This window comes from Eleutherodactylus coqui, chromosome 8, assembly GCF_035609145.1.
Source record: "Eleutherodactylus coqui strain aEleCoq1 chromosome 8, aEleCoq1.hap1, whole genome shotgun sequence".
NCBI lineage: Eukaryota > Metazoa > Chordata > Amphibia > Anura > Eleutherodactylidae > Eleutherodactylus > Eleutherodactylus coqui.
This window is the reverse complement of record NC_089844.1, coordinates 29,545,070-29,568,374: the sequence shown is the minus strand read 5'-3', so window position 1 is coordinate 29,568,374 and position 23,305 is coordinate 29,545,070. Positions and strand designations below refer to the sequence as shown.

Below are 23,305 nucleotides of genomic sequence, written 5' to 3'. Positions count from 1 at the left end.
GAAGGGCTTATATATTTAAGCCCTTCCTGAAAATTCATCCCGCGATCGCCCACAGCGCATTGCTTTCAATGGAGCCGGCTGTATTGCCGGCTCCATTGAATTTAATGCGCTGGACAGCTCCGGCGCGTTTCTATTGAAACGCGGCTAGGAGCAGTATTTTCGGGCGATTTTTCGGCCACGGTCACGCGATTTGCGGATGCGCATCCGTCATGCGATCCGCAAATCGCGGGAAAAAACGCCTGTGTGACTAAGGCCTAAAGGAGTTGTTCAATGTGGAAAACCTATTTTGGAACAACTTATTTAAAGAAGTACTTCCTCTGCAAGTAACATCTGACAAGGAGGTTCATGATATTAATGATATATAATGATGTTACGAACAGCCCAAGAAAACAAGAATGAATCTCAGAGATCTCTGCAATGTATAACATGGGTCTCAGAACTGGGTATTAGGCACATATTACACAGAGAAAATACGCTAATGTGAGTGGGCACTTTAGCAAATTAGTTTGCTAGACAAAAAAGCATTTCTGGTTCAGAAAAATGTTGGGCTGGCCATATTTGAGGAGCTAATTATTCAAGCCCTATTTCAGGTCATATGTATACAGTTGTTATATAAATTCTAGAGCTTGGCGTAATTTTTTTAAAGCACAGCTTTGCCTTGTGACCGCTATAAGGAACATATATGTTCACTGGTTGTGGATGCAAATGTCTCTGTCCATATACTAAAACTTCTAAACAGAAGTTATTTAAGCCCCTTACTGATCTCAAGAATGTGCAGGCTTGGCCTCCCATTCCCAGATAATAGGTGAGCACACAAGCAGTCACTTTCCATCAGAGTGGATTAAAGATATGGAACCAGTTGACTTTATTTACTTGTTTTGGTGTATCCTATTCATTCTAATGGAGAATGAATGTGGATTCCTGACCACTGCTCTGCCTGGAACAAAGCATTGGACACCCTCATTCTTAGAATTGAGTCCCATCTATTTGATGTCTAGAAGAAAGCAGGTTTCATCGCCAACACAGAAAAGGGTTCTTTACTGTAAGAGCAGTTAGACTGTGGAACTCTCTGCCTGAGGACGTGGTGATGACAAAATCCATAGTGGAGTTTAAAAGGGGACTTGATGTCTTTCTAGAGGGGAAGGATATTACAGGATATAAATCTGAGGTTAATTGTTAATCCGGGTACACAGGCAGGTAGGAACTATTAGGGGTTGATCCAGGGATAAGTCTGATTGCCATTAGGGAGTCGGGAAGGAATTTTCCCCCAAATGGGCTAATTGGCTTCTGCTCTTGGGGTTTTTTGCCTTCATCTGGATCAACAATATAGGAGGATAAACAGGCTGAACTAGATAGACATTGTCTTCATTTGGCCTTACAAACTATGTTATTATGTATTTGAGCAAAACTGATCAGATATTTTAGCATATCCAATGAGTATCTGTGTTGAGAAAACTTTAATATTTTAGTAGTACCTACATCTCTCTTACAAATAACAAGTTCATGTGGTTTCTGTAACCATGTTTACTTCTATATGCTACAAATTAAGTAAACTATGTATCTAATTTGAGAAAATGTAAATCCTTTAGGCTCTGTTCACATCTACATTGGACACTCCATTTCCATGTGGACATATTTCATCAGTAGACCCCATGTTTTACTTTGTTGATTTCACCCTATTCTAGGACTCAAGAAGAATCTACTGAAATACTATTATACATCCTACATACCTTCTGTTATAATAGTTGGAGCCTGTAAGACTATGGTCCTTTGAGCTACCCCAGCAATGTATGGAACAATTTGATTCTCAAGTTGACCTATAATCCGGATCTGGGGTGCAGTAAATACAAAGCTGTCATCAGTTGCAATCTGTACCAATTCGCTGTTGTCTGCCCTTTCCACACCAATGCCAAAAGTGATGATACTGTTAAGTTTCAAAGCATTGGCAGCATCTCTCAAATCATCACTGGATGGCCCACCGGTGATCACCACTAGTGACTGTGGAACTCCTTCATCCCTTCGGCTGCCACCAGCTGCACTAAACAACTGTTCCACCACATATTCAACAGCAGCCCCCATATTTGACTCTTCTCCACCAGAAAAGCGCAGATTCTTCATGGCGTTAATAAGGCCACTTTTGGTAGTATGCTCATCCAAAGTGAATTCTATTTTGACATCATCACTAAACTGCACCACTCCCACTTGCATTCGATTCTTTCCAATCTCCAACCGCCTTTCCACATAATTCACCAAGAAGTCACGAATGCTGGTGAATCCCGTGCGTCCAACATTGTTTGATCCATCAATGAGGAAAACCAAATCAGCTGAGTCTGTTATTATTGATGGAATAGTGGCATTTTATGACGAGTTAGATGACAAAAAGGTGGAAAATGTGAAAGAAAGACAAAAAAAAAAAAAAGAAAGAAAGATGATAGAGGGAGAAGAAATGCAAAATGTGACAGTGTTAATTTAAGTGCAGTGGTAACATGCAGATGTCTTGTGTATACATGTTTCTCTGAAAACGCACTAAGAAACATGATGCAATGGTGGCAAGGGATGTTGAGCATGCGCATTATGATTTTTGGACCTCTCTAAGGTACATTGAAAAATACGATTAGTTCCTGTATATTGTTTTCATAATTTCTCATTTTTTAGGTAATCTCACACCAATTACGGGATATAAAAAATTCTAAGACACCATGGGCCATGAGCCAAAGCAGAAACTTGAGATTTAGCACAGTCTTTGACGGCCTGCAAGCTGGTTACTGGATTTTTCTGTTCTATGATCTTACTTATATGCTGCTGATATCTCTTAGGCTAACTTCACATGGGCAAGCGTGATATGGAGCCGTGAATTCCGTCCCCATATTGCGCTCCCCACCATGGGAATTCCCCAAGGATGCGAGGCTTATTCATGTCAAAACAGCCTCACATCACTTTGGGGAAGAAGCAATCATACGCTGTGGCTGTCACACCGCGGCAGAGGATCTTGGAGTTTCTCCTATTGTTTTCAACGGGGCCGGCACATGTGAGAGCACGCACCAAGATAGAACATGCCGCTTTTGTTTCCCATATAGCATCGCGGTGCCATGTGGTAAAACATTGCTCATGTGTATGACCCCATTCAAAAGAAGGAGGTACAAATTTGTGTCAGATTTGTGCGTCTCACAATGCACAAATCTCACGCAATTTTAATGACTGTGTGAAGGCAGCCTTATACTACCATAACTTGTGAGTTATCAGTGAATTCACTGGAAAGGATATACAATGTTGGTAAGGTCTGTAGATTTGACCATAATTTAAAGGGATTGTCGAGCTTTAAAAAAAATGCAAACAGATGCCATGCCATAGAATGACAAAAGAAACAATAATCATCTCTCTTCTCCCCCCAACAGTGCAGAGGCTTCTGCGGTAATCCCAGTCTATACTGACAGCAGACGTCAGGTGACCGCTGCAGCCAATCAGAGGCAGCAGTGGCACAGTTTTGAACTCCTGGCATCATGGCACCCAGGATGTGGGTACTGATGCCAGGAGAATGGATGGTGATGCTGTAGCCTCTGATTGGCTGCAGCAGTCACCTGTCTTCTGCTGACAGTACAGACTTGGATTGCAACAGGAGCCACTGCACTGTTTCCTGAGGGGAGAAAAGCACTAAGTATTGCTTCTCTTTTAGTAGGACAACCCCTTTAAACTTGCAGGTGATGCTCTATCTGAGTCCTTTTGCCTAAATCTTATAGATCTTAAATCTTGTCTTTCTAAACTTGAGAACAAATTTGGAGGCTTTTAGATATAGAGTATGGCCCCATAAACATCTGTGAGTGCTATATGACAGCTCAGTACAAGTCAGAACTTAAAGGGGTTGTCCGGTTACTGGGCAAACCCCTTCAATAGGTCTGATTGGTGTAAAATAATTAACTGAGCTATATTTACCCCTCCGCCATCGGGATCCAGTTGCCACATTCCCGCAGTTGTCCTACTTTATTGTGATTGCTCTTGTCATAGGAACTCAGGTGACCACTGCAGCCAATCAGAGACCGCTCGTTTTCCAAGCATCAGTGCTCACATCCTGATGTCAGAAGTTTGGAAACACCTCTGGTTGGCTGCAGTGGTCACCCAAGTTCCTGTGAGGGTAAGAATCACAATAAACACTTGGACCACGGCGGGGCTGCAGCACTGGATCCTGTGGTGGTAGGGGGCTACGTTTAGCTCAGTTTATTATTTTACCCCATACAGCCCTATTGAAGGGTGGTTGTCCCGTAAGCAGACAACCCCTTTAACAGAGTTATATGATGGCCATGTGCATGAGTGCTTACTGTGGCCAGCATTAAGTATGAAATATCTTAATCTAATTTAGTGTTGAGCTTTTTCCAGCAAGGACTGCCATATTTTACTCCAGCCAGTAAACATATAAATGCACAAGAATAGGGGATGTAAGAGCTGGATGCTTTGGGACAACCTCTCTAAATTTCTGCCTTAGTGAATGGCCCAGTGCCTTGTGATATGTAGATGACATTACAGTCTTGTAACCACAACCAGTACAACATACGATGCACAGATTGCTATAGAATTGGTTCCAAAAATCTAAATGCATTCTGGTAAATGGTAAAGTATCCCTTACAACCACTGCACAAAATAACATTTCATTACATGACAGTAACAATTAATATCAGCGTTCTGCATTCTGTTTGGATAGGAGCTGCCAAACCATAACATCAAAGCATTGGGCATCTGAAATGCTAGAGGTCTTGGGACTTTACCATAGATTATATTCTTCATAATGTATTTCATTTCATGTTTATGTAGTTGGAACAGTGAAGGATTCTGTAAATCGAAGTATAAGAAAGTGATACACGCGTATCTATGTAGTTACTATGGTGATACCACTTCTCAGGAACACTAAGGGCCTCATTTATCAAAACTGTCTCTCAGTGAGACTGCCCTTGTAGCGCATTGCAACCAATCACAGCACAGCTTTCATTTTATCACAGCTGTTTAAGAAATGAAAGCTGAGATCTGATTGGTTGCTATAAGCAACAAAGACAGATCTTCTATTTACACAGCAGAAAATCTGCCACATAATCCACATCATTTCTGTATCAAAAACAGTGGCAAAATTTGGACTATTGGTGTGGATTTTGGTGTGGATCTGCAGAATTCACCTCTTCAACTGAAAGGGTGAAATCAGCAGTGGATATGCACCAACATCCATATCAAAATCCATACCAAACTGGGCAATGTTGGTAGTTCTATCTTCTTCCATAGAATCATAGACTGCTAGAGTTGGAAGGGACCTCCAGGGTCATCGGGTCCAACCCCCTGCTCAGTGCAGGATCACTAAATCATCCCACAGAGATATCTGTCCAGTCTCTGTTTGAAGACTTCCATTGAAGGAGAACTCCCCACCTCCTGTGGTAACCTGTTCCACTCATTGATCACCCTCACTGTCAGAAAGTTTTTTCAAATACCTAATCTGTGTCTCCTGCCTTTCAGTTTCATCCCATTGCTTCTAGTCTGATTACATTGACAGCGGTGACAGGAATCGGCTGATTGGCAGGTATCACAAGGGGCAGGCTCCTGCCAATCATGTATTGAGGATCTGTTCTTATCAATAGAAAAAACATCCAAAATGTCCCAGACAGCCCCTTAAGGTAGGTTCTAGTGAAACTTAGCCAACTTAAAGCACTATTATATTAGCTAGTGACAACCTGATTGTCAATATAACAAATCAATCAGTGCTTTATCATAGGACCTTCACACAGCCCAGTGCAATGCAATCATAATTTTCCCCGCCTCCCTACATTTTCATTATTGTCAACAGCACATCCCGCATGGGGAGATGTGCTTCTATCAATGGTAATTTTGCACAATAGATGGGATCCGCCAACAAACAAGCGTTTGCTCTTTTGTCAGCTGATCACTGCCCTGTTTACTTTAGTCAATAATAGAATGACCATTGGCCGGCCCATTTTCTGCCCATGTTATAAGACCTTTACTCAAAGAACACGGCTTTAGAGATACTTGGTTTAGTTTGGCTAGTTTACTTTCATGGCTCCTGACTTAGATGCTGATTCTCTATTATTTTGGGGCACTATGGATCAACCATTAAAAGAGGCTTTCATCTTTGTTGATAAAATGAATAAAATGTATACATGGCTTTTTCCTTCTAGTCGCCTTTTTAATGTTTTGCATCTTCTTAAATCAGACACCCAATGCCGGCGGTAGATTTGGAAAGCAATTATTCAAACAAGTAATGCAGAATCATGTTAGGGCATTTATGACAATACCAGTGATGACCGGACATGATCCAAGACCTCAGCCACAACCCACCGCTCATCGTTTTTCTTAATGCAGTTAGAGGTAAACATTTCCATTGGCCATTGGCCAACGTACATAGAACAAATTGTTTTGCTAATAGAAGTGTGCAATGTTGCTCTTCTTTGGTGGGAGTTATTACTAGATAGCACTACGGATAAGTCATTATTTACTTATGGGTCATGCTTTAATACAAACTATAAAGAGCTATTGAAAAGTGAAAACACAATTCTGAAAACTTTTGTTGTGGCTCCATGTCATTTCTGATATAAGATTTATCTTGGTGCGACTTTTACTTTCAACAACTATTGTGTTTTGCTGCTGGACATACGTGTGGTATGTAATTAAAGAGCATTAAGTCAAGATGAGCTGCCTCTGGGTGGTCTTTGGACTGGATATGTAGAGTCATCACTGTATAAAATACATCAACAACATTTAAACAACTTTCGAGTGGCTGGAATTTCATACTGTTCTTATGCTGAAGTATTATGACAAAGCACCCAATAGTACAAAATACTCAATACACAGTATACATAAGACATAACAAAGTATTGTAAAACCTGGATGTTATGTTAGGAATTCCAGCCTTTCGATAATTATCATTAGAAGACAATGTGCTCTACATGGGGAGCATGCTTCAGACATGTTCAGATAGCATGTCTGGTGCTAGTGAAAGTTATGGCTTGACATTTAATAAGTAGTGGGAAATATCTGTATCCCTGTCATTGTATATTTTGCTTCAATCCCTTGTCAATTAATGTTGTTTATGATACCTCATGAATTGTATGATTTCCATGGCAATTGAGTGTAAAGATTACTGAAAAGTGTAGCTTCATGGAAATATAAACTCAGTAAGAGGTCAAATAAGTACATAATGCGTCAGTTATGACCTTGAAACTCGTCTTCCAACTTCGGGGCTTTCAAGATTGTATAGCCCAAGAACATCATTTAATATGTGCAAAAAATGGGTGGTAACTGTCTGAGAAATGTCCTTGAAACCATGCAGCTGAGTTGATGTCATTTATAGAATTCCCTTTACCCCATGACAGAGTCATAAAACTGGCTTTAAGGGGGAAATATTCGTAAGATGAAAATATTCTATGGTTAAAACAGATTGTGGAATGGTGTCCCTTGATTTAACAACATTTTTCGGTAGACATCTTGACACAAATTCTTTATTCAGTTCTCACTATTGTGGACACATTTGATTTAGTTGACCACATCTGTAAAATTGTTTTGGCCAATGTCAAAGAATTCGGGACTAGGGGTATAAGGGTCGCCATACACATTAGACAACAGCTGTGAGAACCCATTGATTTTGGTAGGACCAGATGACTCTCGCATGTGTACAAAGGCCTCTTGACTTTACCCAACAGATGTCGGAGAGAAAGAAGGATCAAGCACGTCGAATGTCAATATCTGGTCCTTTTGTTCTCCTGGAAGATAAGCTGCCACTAAAGTCATCGGTCCGCAGCTTCCTCCACTGTCTCCATGTATAATACATGAATGCTCATGTCTTTGTGGGAGTTGGGTACAATAGATGTTGGCCAAACAAAAGTGTGGCTGAATACTATTGAAGATATATGGGCACATTAACTATAGGGTATGCACAGGTTGCAGTAGCACCTGAACCAAGGGGTCTCCTCTTTGGCCCATATGAAAAAACTAGTACTACTGTATGAGTTATACATGATGGTTGATCGTGTACTACTGTTGCAGAGTTTGCAGTAATGTTCAAGCGCTTCAAGTTACGCCGTTGTTTAAATGGTATTTGGTCAATAATTTGTTACGCAAGCAATGCATGTGTTAGGATCGATCGGAAACAAAAATGTGATTGGTAACAGCTAACTGGTCTGCCCGTGCCCGTAAAATATTTTAATCACTTTGGTTGAGCTAAGAATGTGGTTCTAAAGAATGTACAGTTAATATAAGTTTAATCTATTGGAAGGAACACTATTCGGATACACAAATACTTTACCTACCCGAACAAGCAGTAGCACATGCTACTGCATTTTCCAAAAAGTACTCAGTAGAAGAGAGTAAAAGCCTCTTAGATGGTTGCCTTTATAGCAATGGTGATGCAAACACTGTTGTGGTATGATTGCTTTGTTACTGTAGGTTTTTGTCATATGTTTTAAAAATTGGGATTTACTTTTAAACATTTTTATTACCTATAATGCCTAGCTCGTAACTTACCTGATTTTTTCACATGACAAATCTAATGACTTAACACTGACCTTCTGGTTCCTGTGCATCCATCCTGTGGATCCCTGAGAACACAAGGCACAAAAAAGCCAATAGCGGCAAGACCCGATTCTCCTTCATCTTGACCATGGATAGTTATTAAGCACCAGATTATCAAACTGTAAGAAAAATAATAAGATAGCACTGTAAGGAGAATTTATGTGTTTATCAAAGAGAAGATGATCCCAGATCTCGTGCAGAAGTCTGGACCCAGGAGAAATACAAATCACACCAGCCTGTGCGGTATCAGATGATTTCTAATTTATTCTAAGGTGTATAAGGTTTATATACCATAAATGACATCACAGGAAAAGTACATACCTCCAAGATTAATAATAATACATGATAGGTCGAAACTAAAATGTTTAACATAAGTTACACCTTCTAAGGTGTAACTATAATATACAAAGAAACCGTTATGAATTCAGTGAAAAGGAATACAAGGGAGGCGGTCTAGAGACTCTTATCTTGTCTGTCTACCGTGTAATGGTAAAGAAAAGGTTTCGTTTAACCCCTTCACTACTTATACTAGCATCATGCCATAACCTTCTAGTCTACAATCCAATAAAAGAACAATTAACTGATACATTGATCTACAATTTTCTTAACAAGCACATACATTAAATGAATTGAAATATTTTAATACCATTATAATGTATAGGAAATATATACAGCCAGTAATGACAAATATATAATAAGCCCTTTAAGAAAGTTCAGTACAGGCACTTACGGTGTCTAATTTCATTTAGACAGTTAAGCTCCTGTTAAGTTAGACAACATTCTGTACTCTTTAGCTGACAGCTAGAAATTAGTTTTTTATCTATTATTTGGAAACTCAGACGCTGGGAGTAATTGATATTTAGGCTAATTGACCATATCTGTTCATAGGATTAAGAAAGGTACAAAACGTTCTGTGGTGAAAAGGAAATGCTGCTGAATGGGCCATGGCAGTGGGCAGGAATATTATTTTTACATTTTAGACAGCAGGATCAGTAGAAAGGGACAAAAAAAAAAGAGTTATATGTCAGATGGGAAATAAAGTTCTTTTGGGTCTAGTCCATTTTGGATATGCGGTAATTTACGCAAGACTCCCCCTTTCCTACTGCTGGTATAGTACAGCCCATTGTATTAATTACACCATGCTGTAACATTTGCCAATGCTATAACATGCAGGATATGCATCGATCTGTTAAAAAGCTATAGATGAGCTGACAAACGTCCTGTATGGCTGTATATACCTCATGCTTAAAAAAAAGAGAACTCCCAAAAGTTTTAATAATTAAAAAAAAAAACGGATGAGATGAAGTAAAGTAGTGCAGTTTGTGGAACTAACATCAAATGTGTCACAGTACAACTCATGTATGCTATTGCAAACTGAGTGCTAGGAACTTAGAACTTATTCCCCTTAACACAAGTATTTTGCATTCATGATACCTAACACTAAGCCAAACATAAATAATTATTTGTATAGTGATCAATCTGCTCTACTTGGTGAGTCAAGAGCATAGAGGACAGTTGATTAGTTAAAGGTGTTGTCCCACTTCTAGCTTTTTTTGCTGCAGGAAGCAGATAGCTCCATACATTGCGCAGTGACCAGGTTTGGTACTGCAGGCTAAGTAATATTCACTTCAATAGGACTCAGACTGCAGTACAAAATGGGTCAATGTGTACTGTATGGAGCTGTCTGCTTCCTGCAGCAAAACAGCTGGAAATGGGCTTACCCCTTCAAGCTGCCTAGTTCTTTTAGCTTTGGTTTTGCCATATGTTTACTCATTGGCTAACGCCCAGAGCCTTCCAGGAAAGTCAGCAGCTGAAGATTTTTGAAGGTTATTTTTATACCTAACACATGCTAAAAATGTATACGTATGTACCAAAAAAGTCATAAACACCTAGTATTCATTACCATAGCACTAAGCAATGAAAGTCAATCTAATTATTATTGAGCCCACAGATCTCTTTGCAATAGCACATGCTGGACATCAAGGTAAAGACACAAGGGGGAATTTATCAAGCTATGTGGGCCAGATTTTTAATGTACAAAATTGCACATTTTGGCATACACCATGTCTGTTCAAAAAATTGCAATTTTGGTGGCTTTTCTGCTACACTCAACACTTACCAAGTTCCGGACAACCCCGCTTCAATTGTGCTGCCTGCATTAAAACAGTAAATTGAAATATAATTTCCACTGCATGGCTGCTGGGATCCAATGCTGCAGCCCGCTGTGGTCCTGATGATTGTTGGGACATATGGTTTACAGAGGAAATCAGGGGACCTCTGCAGCCAATCAGAGGCAGCGCTATTGAAGCGGGACTGTCTGGTAACCGGACAACCCCTTCAGCAAAAAAAACATGCATAAGTCACTAATGAAGGGGAATCATGAGGACTATTGATGTGTGATATTTAAATACCACAATACCTGCACAGGTGTCGCAAAACCTGACCTAAATGCTAAAGTACAGATATGTGAGATTCAAGCCTTAAAAGTATCCTGTCAGGTCCCATAAACAGCCCGGCTACGGACATCACAGAATAGTGACAGTCACACTGATTTCAGCAATCCCTTATACCAAATGGGTTAGCGGTTTTGCAAATCTTACTTTTAAAACTTTGCAGGGCTGGATTTGAGATGAGTCTAATGAAACTCATACATATTTTTATATGCACACCTCCTCACCCTCTCCCTCCCACCAGATGTTGATTATCAGGTCCTTCTATGTTGCTGTGCATATGGAGAGACATGTAAACCAGCATCTGGAGGGAGGAGAGTGGGACTGTGTATATACATGAATATGCATGAGCTTCATTGGACTCATTTCCAATCCAGCCCTGCAAAGTTTCACAAGTAACATTTGCAAAACCACTAAACCTATGCGTGTAAGTGACAGACTGCTGAAATCAGGGTATTTGTCACTATTTTATGCTGCCTGCAGCCTAAAAATCTGCTTTAAGGGCTTTAAGGGCCCAGGTTGCCCATAGTATAATATAACAAATGAGCAGTACTCCCCGTTTGTCCTCTGCCACCAGTTTCTGTCTCTACTGTCTCTTTACAGACAGTGGTGATGCCCGGTGAACCTGCTGTAGAAGCCATTGCCAGCATGCATAGTGACATCAGAGGAGACCCAGGGCAGCAAGGACGAACAGTGGAGAGGCGAGTAATGGCTCATTTGTTATTTTATTTCATGGGGGACCCCATGACAGGGGTGTCCCTTAACTTAGACAACCCCTTTCAGGAACCGGACAGGCTCCCTTTAAAAAGTAACAAAAAAAGTAACAAAACTTTTTTTTATAAGTTAATAGTATAACCAAATATAAGAAACTTGGTTAAATGCTTCTTTCCCCACTTATTAGTCACTACTTCTCCCCCAGCACTGATGACTCACTCTGTATGTACTGATAACATCTGTACACAGAGTCCATACACAGTCAGATCATATTACAGCTGCAGCCCATAGATGTCTATGAAAGGCGAAGAGGAAAAGGGAGGAAGGGCTGCGGGGGAAGAGATAGAGAGACATACACACAGAGACATGATTACATCATGAAGAACACTACACAGTAACTAGACGTTTTATGTGAATCTAGGACAATGGTGAGATAAAACACTCATTATTATCTCTCCCAGCAGCTTCCTCCCCCTCTCCTCCCATTCCATAGACTTGTATAGGCTACAGCTGTAATCTGATCTGTGTACAGACTTCTGTGATAGCCAATGTTATAAGTACATGTAGAGTGAGTGAGCAGTGCAGGCAAAGAGAAAGGAGGGACTAATAAGTAGAAAAAGAAGCATTTTCACTAAGGAAACATGTTACAAACTGTCTTAATTCGCTTTTACTATTGATTTATGAGAAAAGTTTTAAACTTTAGGTACTTTTCAACATGACACAGTAGTGTGAACCTAGCACAAGCCAGTAATACAATAGTCAACAACCTGCAGTTTTTACAGAACCAAAATAAATTAATTAGGAACCCTATACTGATTTAAAGGCCCTTTTACATGCAACAATTATCTCTCAAAATTCGTTCAAATGGCTGAAAATGAGTGATAATCTTTACATGTAAACGCGGGCATCATGCAGTTTTCGTTCGAATGATGATTTTAAGGTTAACTTAAAATCCATTATTCAGCCACTAAGAGATAAAGCAAACACATTTATCTCTCAATAAATCACATGCTCTTCTCCCCATGGCATGTTTACACTAGCCGGGAGAGAACAATGCAATCCGTCAGAGAACAATGCAGCTGTTTGCACGGCTTGGCGTGTGTTTGAACACATGCTGGGCTCTGCAAATAGCTCCTGGAGGCCCTTTTACATGCAAATGAAGATGATCAAGTGTTAATGGCCATTTATACTTTATGCAAATAGATCGCTTAATCTTTCAATCTTTCAGTTGTTTGAAAGAATTATCTTTGAATATAAAAGAGCCTTAAGTTTGGTTCAGCAGAAGCGTGGGAAGTGGTTCTGGTCTTATGGTCCTATTATGGATGCTAAAATACTGCATTATTTCCTAAGAAAGTCATGAAAGCTAAAATGTTTGGTATAGAGATGAGCGAACGTGCTCGTTTAGGACAATTACTCGATCGAGCATCGCTTTTTTTAAAGTAACTGCCTACTCGGGTGAAAAGATTCAGGGGGCGGCGGGGTGGAGTGGGGTGGTATCAGGGGGGAACAGGGGGGAGCTCTCTCTCTCTTTCCCCCACACTCCCCACTGCAAACCCCCAGTCACCCCCGGCGCCCCCCGAATCTTTTCGCCCAATTAGGCAGTTACTCGAAAAAAGCGATGCTCAATTGAGTAATTGCTCTAAACGAGCACGTTCGCTCATCTCTAGTTTGGTATGATTGCTGTATGTGCTTTTCCTTCTGTTGTTTCTTACAGCTTTGCTGCAGATTTTCCTTTCTATGGTGAAGTCGTCTCAAACATATACAAAATTGTGTTAAAAAATTAGGGAAGGGCAGAACTTTGTATATAAAAATAGAGAACTTCAATCCTTTTTTTCTTCTTAAGGCAATGTATTGTTGTTGCAGATTTGTGGCTATCAGTATCACAGCCAAATCTTCCCCTTTAATCACTTGCAGGATAACTTATGTTGTAACGTGACAACTGGAATCCTGTAAGAATTAAAATCCATTACAAATGGAAGATACAATATGGAGATTTCATATTTAGTTGAGGTGTTTCTTACATGGACTTGAACAGGGTCATAGCGACAACAATACAGGAGTAAATCTGTATTTTCACCAGTGCCATGGTTCTGGCGGGTCACTTTGCCTTGTTCCTCGCCTCTATGCCAGGAAGTGAGATTACCTCAGTCTGCTCATTGCCAGTGCACACCATTCACACGTCTCAAATTAGAAATGCCTTCATATTGTTGGGACAGTAGAAGTGTTTTCCATATAGGCATCTAATTTACTGCCCTTGGAAAAGACATTTAATGGCTGGTATGTGTCATTAAAAGCATACGTTCACTGCTTGCCCAGGAATGTCCTTGTAAAGCGACTGTCAAGTGCCAAGTATGAACTAAATTATTTATTAATAAGTTGCATATGGAATTTTTGACTTACATCCTGCATTATATGGAACAGAAAAGTATCTATTAGACGAACGAGAGATTTAAACATAAGAACAGAAGTAAAGCATTGTTCGTGAGTTGCACCAAAAGTGTCTTAGAACTTCATATAAAAGTTTTTGGACAGTTAAAGGGAAACTCCAGTGTTTCCCATTGCAATTATTCATTAGAGAGTTTTTCAGCCTCCACAATAAATAATTATCCAGATGTGTTGTTGGCTAAGAAGCAGCTGAAATATGTTCAGTTTCCTGCCTAGCAACATAGGATGTGCCCCATGGGTGACAAAGCTGGAACTTAATAGTCTTGCATTCATCTGGAGTTGCCTATAGTGGATTTGGTAGCACATCGCTGTAGCAAAGTTTAACTTGATTCCTGGCATGTTGAGAAAATGTTTTGTGCCTATCTAATAACCTTTCAATGGCATTTGTTGTGCTAAGATAAAATAGCAATAGCTCTTCAATGGCTTGAGATAACTTGTTGCAGAAACTTATGACAGTCAGGTTAAACTTTGATACATCTGTACACATTTCCAGATGCCAGGCAAGGCAGAAGACAGCTGAGATGTAGCACTGCGGCATTTTGTGGATACCTTGAATATCCCTCAAGCGGAGATCCCGGAGTATGCATGAACATTTCCTTGGTTTGGACATAAAATGTATATGAAGACTATAGAATTAGTTTTGTACAGTGTATAGACTAGTGGTCACCAACCCATAACTGTCCCAGAGTTGAAGAACAAACGCTCACAGCACATCTTGTCTTTGGTCATGCTAGGAGTAGATCTGCAACAGCTGGACAGCCATAGGTTGGAGGCCAGTGCCTTTGACCATGGATCAGACTAATGACAACTATTATCTAGTTCGATAAGTAAAACTTATTATTAATCTCTTGTACCAAAAATGGTTAGTGTTAAAGCTCTTATGTTTGGGTAGCTTTACATGGAATAACTATTGTCTGAATAGTCGCTCGATAGAGCAAATGTAAGCGACAGTTGTTCCGTTTTACATGGCCACCAATCGGGTAAGTAGTAAAAAAGGGGTTTACTAGGCGCCAGTTGCTTTTTTTCAGCTCACCTAAAAATAGTGGTTGGTTGATGAATTATCATCTGGTGTAAATAGTCAATCATTTGCTTTACAATGACTAGCCAAAAACTCTGCAGGGGGTTGTGCGCTTCAGGGACTGTGAAAAGGAACAACAATCGCTTGGTGTAAAAGCACCCAAACAAAAATCGTTTGTACACTTTACTGGTTATTTGAACGATCGTTTTCCCTTTTATTCCACAGGATGTTACTCATGCATTTTAGTCTATTACTTTTCATTAGCAATTAGTTTTAGAAATGTTCCCAAACTAAAGCCATCTGCAGATAAGAGAGAAGGAAGAGATACATTTTTATTTTGCCTGCTGGCCGCAAAATCCTGGAAGATAGCTCAATGAATAAACAAAGACTTATTTTTTACTACTTTGTTAAATATATTTAGATTGGATGGGAAACATTTACACGGTGCATATAACTGTGTACAAACACAATTTCTCTGCAACTGTGCTTTCTACTAAAGAGAAGTACAGTAGCCTGCTGGATTGATTTAAAGGGCTTGTCCCACTTCTAAAAAGGGAGCAGACAGCTCCATACATTGTGCAGTGGCATAGGTTGGTAATGCTGGCTGAGTCCCATTCACTTCAATAGGACCCAGCCTGCAGTACCAAGCTAGACCATTGTGCAATGTATGGAGCTGTCTGCTTTCTGCAACAAAACGGCTAGCAAAGGCACACCCCCTTTATAGGGAAATCTTAAAAGTCATTGAAATCTAATAGCCAGAGTTACTACAATGCTTAAATGGTGTCTCATATCAAATGCTAAATTTACCATCCATATTTATTGTAATGTAATATAACAACACAGAGCAGAAAGATTGATGACAAGTTTTCCTATCAATGGTTTGTCAACAGTTACCTTTAACCCTTTCCAATCCAATTTGTATCCTTGTATTCCTAGTCGGTTTACTCTTTTTCTGCCATTATACAACAGCGCTATATACTGGCTAAAGCAAGTACTGCATGAGGTGAGACATTGGATAGGCTGCGACGACAGAGAGGCTGGCAATATACAGTAAGAGAACCCCGACGTACGTCTTCCAACATTGGAGCTGTACAGCCTTAAATCATAATGTCTTCAGACGTCAGGCAGTGGATTGGAAAGGGTTAATGGGTCATACTGGTAGTAAACTAATATCCCCGACATTGTATTTTTGGCTCAAATAATGTCCATACTGCTGCTCATATGAACTGTATTGATGATCAGGTATTGATGATACCAGTTGCTTGGGTCCTCGTTATTTGAGTTGAGCTTTTCGTAATATTTGAGAGCTCTATTCAAGTAACGAACCCCATTGAAGTCAATGGGAGACCCGAGCATTTTTGTATTTGACCCGCCAGGTGCCGAGCTTTTTTTTTCGTCTCTCTCTCTTGAAGTGGTAATGCGGTGAGGGGCCAAAACGGGGAGGGGTCGTACTCGCTCGAGTAATGAGCACCATCGAGTACGCTAAAACTCGGACGAGCATGCTCGCTCAACTCTAAATATAACCACTCCTGGAGCAAAAGTTTGTTCCAGAAGTGGAAGACCGCACATTTATGAAAATGTTGGCAATGAATCTATAGGGGGATATATATTAAGACAGTTTTTTTTCAATTAGACAACAGTGGATCATTTTGCTTAGTGCCAGGTTTAGGGTCACACATCTGAATTTTGTAGAAATGGCTTAATGTTTGTTTTTTCTAACTGAAGACACAATGTTTGCTAATGTATAGGATTCTTTACAAGGTTATTTGGTAAAAGAAAGACTCTTACAAGAGATTTTACAGCCTAGTGAATAATAATGACTTTAATTTCTCTGATGGACAAGCACAGCAAAGCTTTGGCATTCGCTCAATGACAAAAGGGTCCCACCATTGTCTTGCAACATAGCTTTCTTTGATCCCAACATCCCAATCATGTGATCTGACTATATATGCAAAATTCACGCTTTGTGGGCCTTGCATAGTTTAATTATAGTGCACCAGGCTAAAAGATGAGGATACAATGTGCACAGCAGATGAGAAGATCAGAAGCATGTCAGATTCAAAGGGATAGGGGACAAACTAACTAGAGTCAGCTGTTCCCCAGGATGGCTGATTCATTGCACATGTGGCTCTGTGGATCTGGGCTGTAGAACCATTTCTCCTCCTGGAGCCAGGAAAAGGTCATAGCTCATTTCTAGGATTCTCTTTCTACTAGCTTCAGATCTCAAAACTTCAAGCTGTCTTGTCTTGGGCAGATTATGATCTTAATCTTCCAGAATATAAAAAACAATTATGAGTTTTAGTAAATTTTGGAACGTGAAATATTAGTATATTTTTCTTAATGAATGCGTAATGTTCTACGGTACAAATAATGAGTACAAATATGTTCTTTTTGCTTTTATTAATATATCTAATATTTGTCTTTAGGCAAACAGAACTCAAACACTTTGGCCATTTGCCTCTAATAATCTTGAGCTTAATTGCACGAATGCAAAACTAGAGGATCCATGAAAACAAAGAATGGGTGAAGAATAGTGATGAGCGAGCATTGCCCTTAGCGAGTACCTGCCCGCTCGAGAGAAAAGGTTCGGCTGCCGGCGTGGGTGACAGGTGAGTTGTGGCAGTGAGCAGGGGGGAGAGAGGGAGAGAGAGATCTCCCCTCCGTTCCTCCCCACTCTCCTCCGCCGCTCCCTGCCTGCCACTGGCAGCCGAACCTTTTCTCTCGAGCGGGCAGGTACTCGCTAAGGGCAATGCTCGCTCAAGCAATTGCCCTTAGTGAGTATGCTCGCTCATCACTAATGAAGAATATGTTATTATTAGAACTTCACCATAAAAATATATAAGAAGTGACTTATGTGTTAATTTCAGTTCCCACTTACTTCATGGTTTCCATTATTAGAGCTATGACATTTATCACAGATCCATTGTGTAACAGATCCTCCTAACTGATCCTTACAGATTCCATTGACCTCTACTGGATTTGACAATTTTCCTCCAGGTTTCAGGAGTTTACAGGAAAGAATAATGCAGCAGACTATTGTATTCTGGCTGCCAAAAAGCAATGGAAACCTAACCAAATGGGTTGTAACAAAAGTATGAAGAGGATGGAGGACAGCTAGCTGATCGGGGGTCCAACTGCTGGATCACATGAAGTGCTTGAACTGAACTGTCTCTGGCTGTCCTACTGGAATGAATGGAGCGATAGTGTGCTTACATGACCATTGCTTCATTCATTTGGGAAGCTTGTGGGAATACGTTGGATTTCCAGCAGTCGAACCCTATTGATCAGCTAGTTATTCCCTATCCTGTGGATAGGGGATCATTTCTCTTAGTGGAACAATGCCTAATAAGAAAATAATACCTATTCCTGATGGAAAAGGCTGCACTATGCAACCGACAGGCCTGGTACTGCAAGTAAGCTGTTCCTGCTAGTAAAAGTGACTGGTTTAAAGCAATTATATGGTCTCTACCTGTTGATTCACCAAAACAAGGCTGTGGCTTTGAAAATGCCTGTGACTGGGCTTTTGCCCTGTGGTTCCTTGTGGAGGTGCAATGCTATCCACAGCTAATGCTAAGCCCTGTGGTCTTTCCCAAAGCAGTAAATCAATGTCTGTACTTGCCTATGGTTTCCCTGGCTGGGGGTCATCTTTACTAGGCCTTCTGTTTCTAGCAAATCTGAGCAGCACCCAAAGTATCTCATTGACTTATAATGAAGTCAGCCATCAGTTCCATCAATGTTTCCATCACATTTATGGCAAGAATGGTGCTGCATGCTGTGATATCCTTGACATCAAAGGTGATTAAAGCCTTAAATGAGTACAAGAAGGTACAGGCAGCATAACATCTGCAGGAACCACCACCAAAAATAATATGCAATAATTCATATATTAGAAACAGCTGTAGAACCAGTAGAGCTCCTAATCCCCTGCTTTCCTCTGCGCATAAACTTCTGGCTGCCTGACAGAGCTCCAGGGAGAGTCTACTGCATACCAAGTTATACTGCTCCTATTAATCTCAATTATCTCCCTCAACGCCATCATTAAAGAGAGTGAACTCCTAAGCCCCCCCTAGTGGCAGTGGCAGGCAAGAAAAATTGTATCATTGAACAGTATGGCTGTGTGATGAGAAGAAAGGAAATGCCATTACTTTGCCAGTGACCACTATGTTTAATGAATCAGTTGCTTTTGTAAGCATTCTATATTTATGAGCACATGGTGGATAAGACAAAATTGTACATCTAAAGTGTCAACTCAGGAGCCCAGCTGTAGTCCAGGAGGAGTGCGAGAAATATCTTATTTTGGTGTATCTGAACACAACTGACATCAGAAGCAACACAACATTGCTGCAATTTAGTGCTATATAATGCTCATTAGAAAGCAAAATAAGAGTGCAAGGCTTCAAAGTTCTGCATACGTTCTGGAACCTCAAGTACTTTCTAAAAGGGGGTTCTAAAATGTGAAAAAAATACCTGGAGCACATGCATGTAAACCAACATGGTTACCATTGAGGTCTGCTCACTTCTCTTTTACTGTTCTGCTTCAAATCAATGTATATTCTATGGCTGGGGCAGATGTGCTAATCCTGCCCAATAGTTGAATAATGTACATTTATACTAGACATTCTTAAAATGCATCAAATAAATTAGTTGCATCATTAGAGACTTTTTTTTCTAATCTTACATCTCCTATAGGTTGGCTTTGTTTATGGCAAAATTTTGGCATAATTTTTCTTCCTGCTATCGTATTTTAAACCATGCCCTATTTTCTGCTAATCTACACCACCTTATCAGGTGAGGTGCACGAAGTATCTAAAACACATAATAAATGTCTAGGGCATGTACACTGCTTTACTGGAGCAAACTGAGCCAGAATTGTGGCAAATTTGGCTTAGTAAAGTTCCTCTTATGTGCAATTGTTTTAAAGCAGTGTGAACAGAGCCTGTGTTAGTTTTCATAGTCGCCCTTAAAATCTATTCAGAAAGTAATGTTGCATTAATGGTTCCAATGAAGTGTGCAGTATATATGCTATGGGGGTTGCCCATTAGGCTACAATAAGGCACTTGAAAAAGGGCACACAATTCAATTTAGTCTATTCCCTAACCCAATGGCTGTGGCAACATGTACACAAATGATGGCTAACAAGTGAGGAAGAGACTAGAGGGTAATGCAGCTCTCCTTTCAAAAGTATGTGAAAGGTAGGAGGCAACAAATACTGGATTCTCCTGTCCCAGGATGGTGACCTGTGAAGGCATGAAAGTGTGAACCAGCTATAGCCCTGTGAATATCACTGGCTACAATCTGTTACCCTGTAGCCCTAACAAATCCCCCATTGGGTTGATGTTCAGCTTATAATAATACACACTGTTCCTTATGTTTATATTGGGAGTAGTTATGTGTGCAAGCCCTAATACGGCATATATGTTGGCTTTGATAAATCTTTATTTAAATAATTTCCATTTCCTGCTAAACTTCCCTAAGGAATATTGAAGATTTCTCAGAAAACACACCCCTGGTGATCTGGGAGATTCCGGTCGCCTTTTTTAGAAACGTTACATAGAGTGTTGTCTTTCCACACTTAGTGATACAAGTTCTGTTATGTCCTTCTTGAGTACCGATTCCCAAAATTGTATACTATATTCCATGTGTGGTCTGACCGGTGACTTGTAAAGAGAACAATGTTCTTCTCATGTGCTCCTAGACCTCTTTAGATGCACCCCATGATCCTATTTGCTTTGGCAGCAGCTGCCTGACACTGGTTGCTCCAGTTAAGTTTACAGTTAACTAGAATCCTAAAGTCCTTTTCCATGTCAGTGTTTCCCAGTGGTTTCCCATTTAGTGTGTAATGGTGACATGGATTTTCCTGCCCATGTGCATAACTTTACATTTATCAGTGTTAAACCCTTATTTGCCCCTTTTCTGCCCAATCCCCCAACTTATCCATTTGCAACTGCACTATGTCATTTTGTGTTAATTTCTTTACATAGTTTTGTATAATCTGCAAATATTGCTATTTCATTGTATAATCCTTCTACCAGGTCATTAATAAATATATTAGAAAGAATAAGGCCCAATACTGCCCCCTGTGGTAACCCACTAGTAACGGTGACCCAATCAGAGTAGGTACCATTTTTTAACCCCCCTCTGCTTTCTATAACTGACTAGATACTTACCCACTTACACACATTCTCACCCAAACCAAGCATTCTCATTTTATATACCAACCTTTTATGCAGCACAGCATCAAATGCTTTGGAAAAATCAAGGTATACAAGATCCAATGACTCTTCCTAATCCAGTCTAGAACTTACCTCATTCATTGAAGCTAATCAGATTGGTTTGACAGGAGCGAACCCTCATAAACTCATGCTGATACAGAGTTATACAGCTATTTTCTTTGAGGTCCTCCAGGATAGCATCTCTTAGAAACCCTTTAAACATTTTACCCACAATAGAAGTAAGACTTACCGGACTGTTTTTTCCAGGTTTATTTTTTGACCCTTTTTAAAATATTGGCACCACATTGGCTAAGCACCAATCCAGTGGAACAGACCCCATCACTTTAGAGTCCTTAAAAATAAGAACCAACAGTCTGTCTATGACATTACCTAATTCCCTAAGAACCCAGTGGTGTATGCCATCAGGACCCGATGATTTGTCTATTTTCATCTTTTTAAGGCGGCTCTGCACTTTTTCCTGGGTTTAACTGGTGACATTTAGTGGAGAGTTTACTTTATCACTCTGCATCTCATCTTACATTGCATTTTCATTTGTGAATATGCTGGAGAAAAAACAATTTAATAGATTTGCTTTCTCCTCATTGACCTCTACAATTTTTCCTACATTATTTATTGAAAGGCCAATACTTTCCGTATTAATCCTTTTACTATTTATATAATTGAAGAACAGACTTCCAGACTTGACTTTCTGCATCCAACTGTGTAGTAATCAAAACCAAGTTCAGTAGCCACAATTTTTGCAAGCAATACATAATACACACAGGGGGGAATTTACTATAGACTGGTGGTCATATGCCAGTCTTAAATAGAAATGTACTAGAATAAGATTGGAATAAATTTAGTTCAACTTGGAATGTCCATGCGCCAGATATTGAACTCTACACCAGGTATAGAATTTATATAACTTTCTGTCTGTAAACCTATTGTGTCATAGCAAGCCAATCTCTCACTGAACCTTACACACTTTTCTCAACATCTTGGTGTGGCAAGAGAAGTGCACAAAAGGCAAATTATAGGGTGAACGTGGCATTTGCCATAATTTGCTACTTTTTTACAGCACAATTGTGGCACACCACCCTTTATAAATACCACCTCTCCCGATAGATAGATAACATCTAATTGATTTAATGGCTTTTCCTAAACACCCATTGCTTTATACAGTACACCTATCCTATGAATAGGTGATAGAAGTCAATTGTGGAACAACCCCTTTACCTAAAGACAATTGGCCCAGTCTGGCATCAATAATATCTATAGTATGACAATTCTGGCACTGCCTCACAATTTCCGTTAAACAGAAAGCACAATGCAGATGTGAATAGAGCCTAAGCTATTATAGTAACAAGGGCAGACCAACCCCATATGAATGTGCATCTTAATTTTTTTTATGTTCAACTTTTTGAAAGGGTAGGGCCATTAAGTACATTTGAAAGAGATGTTTAGATTCCATATACAGTAATTCTGCCTCATTTTCACATTGCATGAATTACTGCATCAGATTATCATGGTCTAGGCGTGGCCTTTCTTGGGCAGTTTTTTCCATACAGTAGATTGGGGAAAACTTTCAATTCTAAAAACTGCATGTAAGACATCAATCTAGAATTTTCTCCAATAATTGCAAGTGCAAGAATTTTTTTCTCACTTTTTGGGTGCCATATTGGTACAATTAAGGCCCCATTAACATAGTAGTATTGGGTCATTTTTTTGAGCCAAAAACACGAATGGTCCAAAATATGGAAGATATACAGATCTTCCCATTATGCTTTTTCTCTGTTGGTTCCACTCTTGGTTTTGGCTTCCAATGGCTGATGCAAAATACTGACCAGAATACTACCTTCTGAACAAAGCCTAAGAAATGTATTATTGCTATCCATGTGGGAAGGAGAAAT

The 23,305-nt window shown here is 39.9% G+C and overlaps 1 protein-coding gene across 1 annotated transcript in view; it reads right to left on the bottom strand.

Annotated features, from left to right (window-relative positions):
• The window catches only part of COL6A3 (collagen type VI alpha 3 chain), a 106,100-nt gene that overhangs the window by 68,981 nt on the left and 13,814 nt on the right, over positions 1–23,305 (bottom strand). Inside the window, exons 2-3 of the mRNA XM_066575400.1 lie at positions 8,550–8,675; positions 1,731–2,330 (exon numbers count right to left, since the gene is read on the bottom strand). Coding sequence (XP_066431497.1) covers positions 1,731–2,330; positions 8,550–8,646 — 697 coding nt within the window. The 5' untranslated portion in view covers positions 8,647–8,675. The remainder of the gene's footprint in view (positions 1–1,730; positions 2,331–8,549; positions 8,676–23,305) is intronic.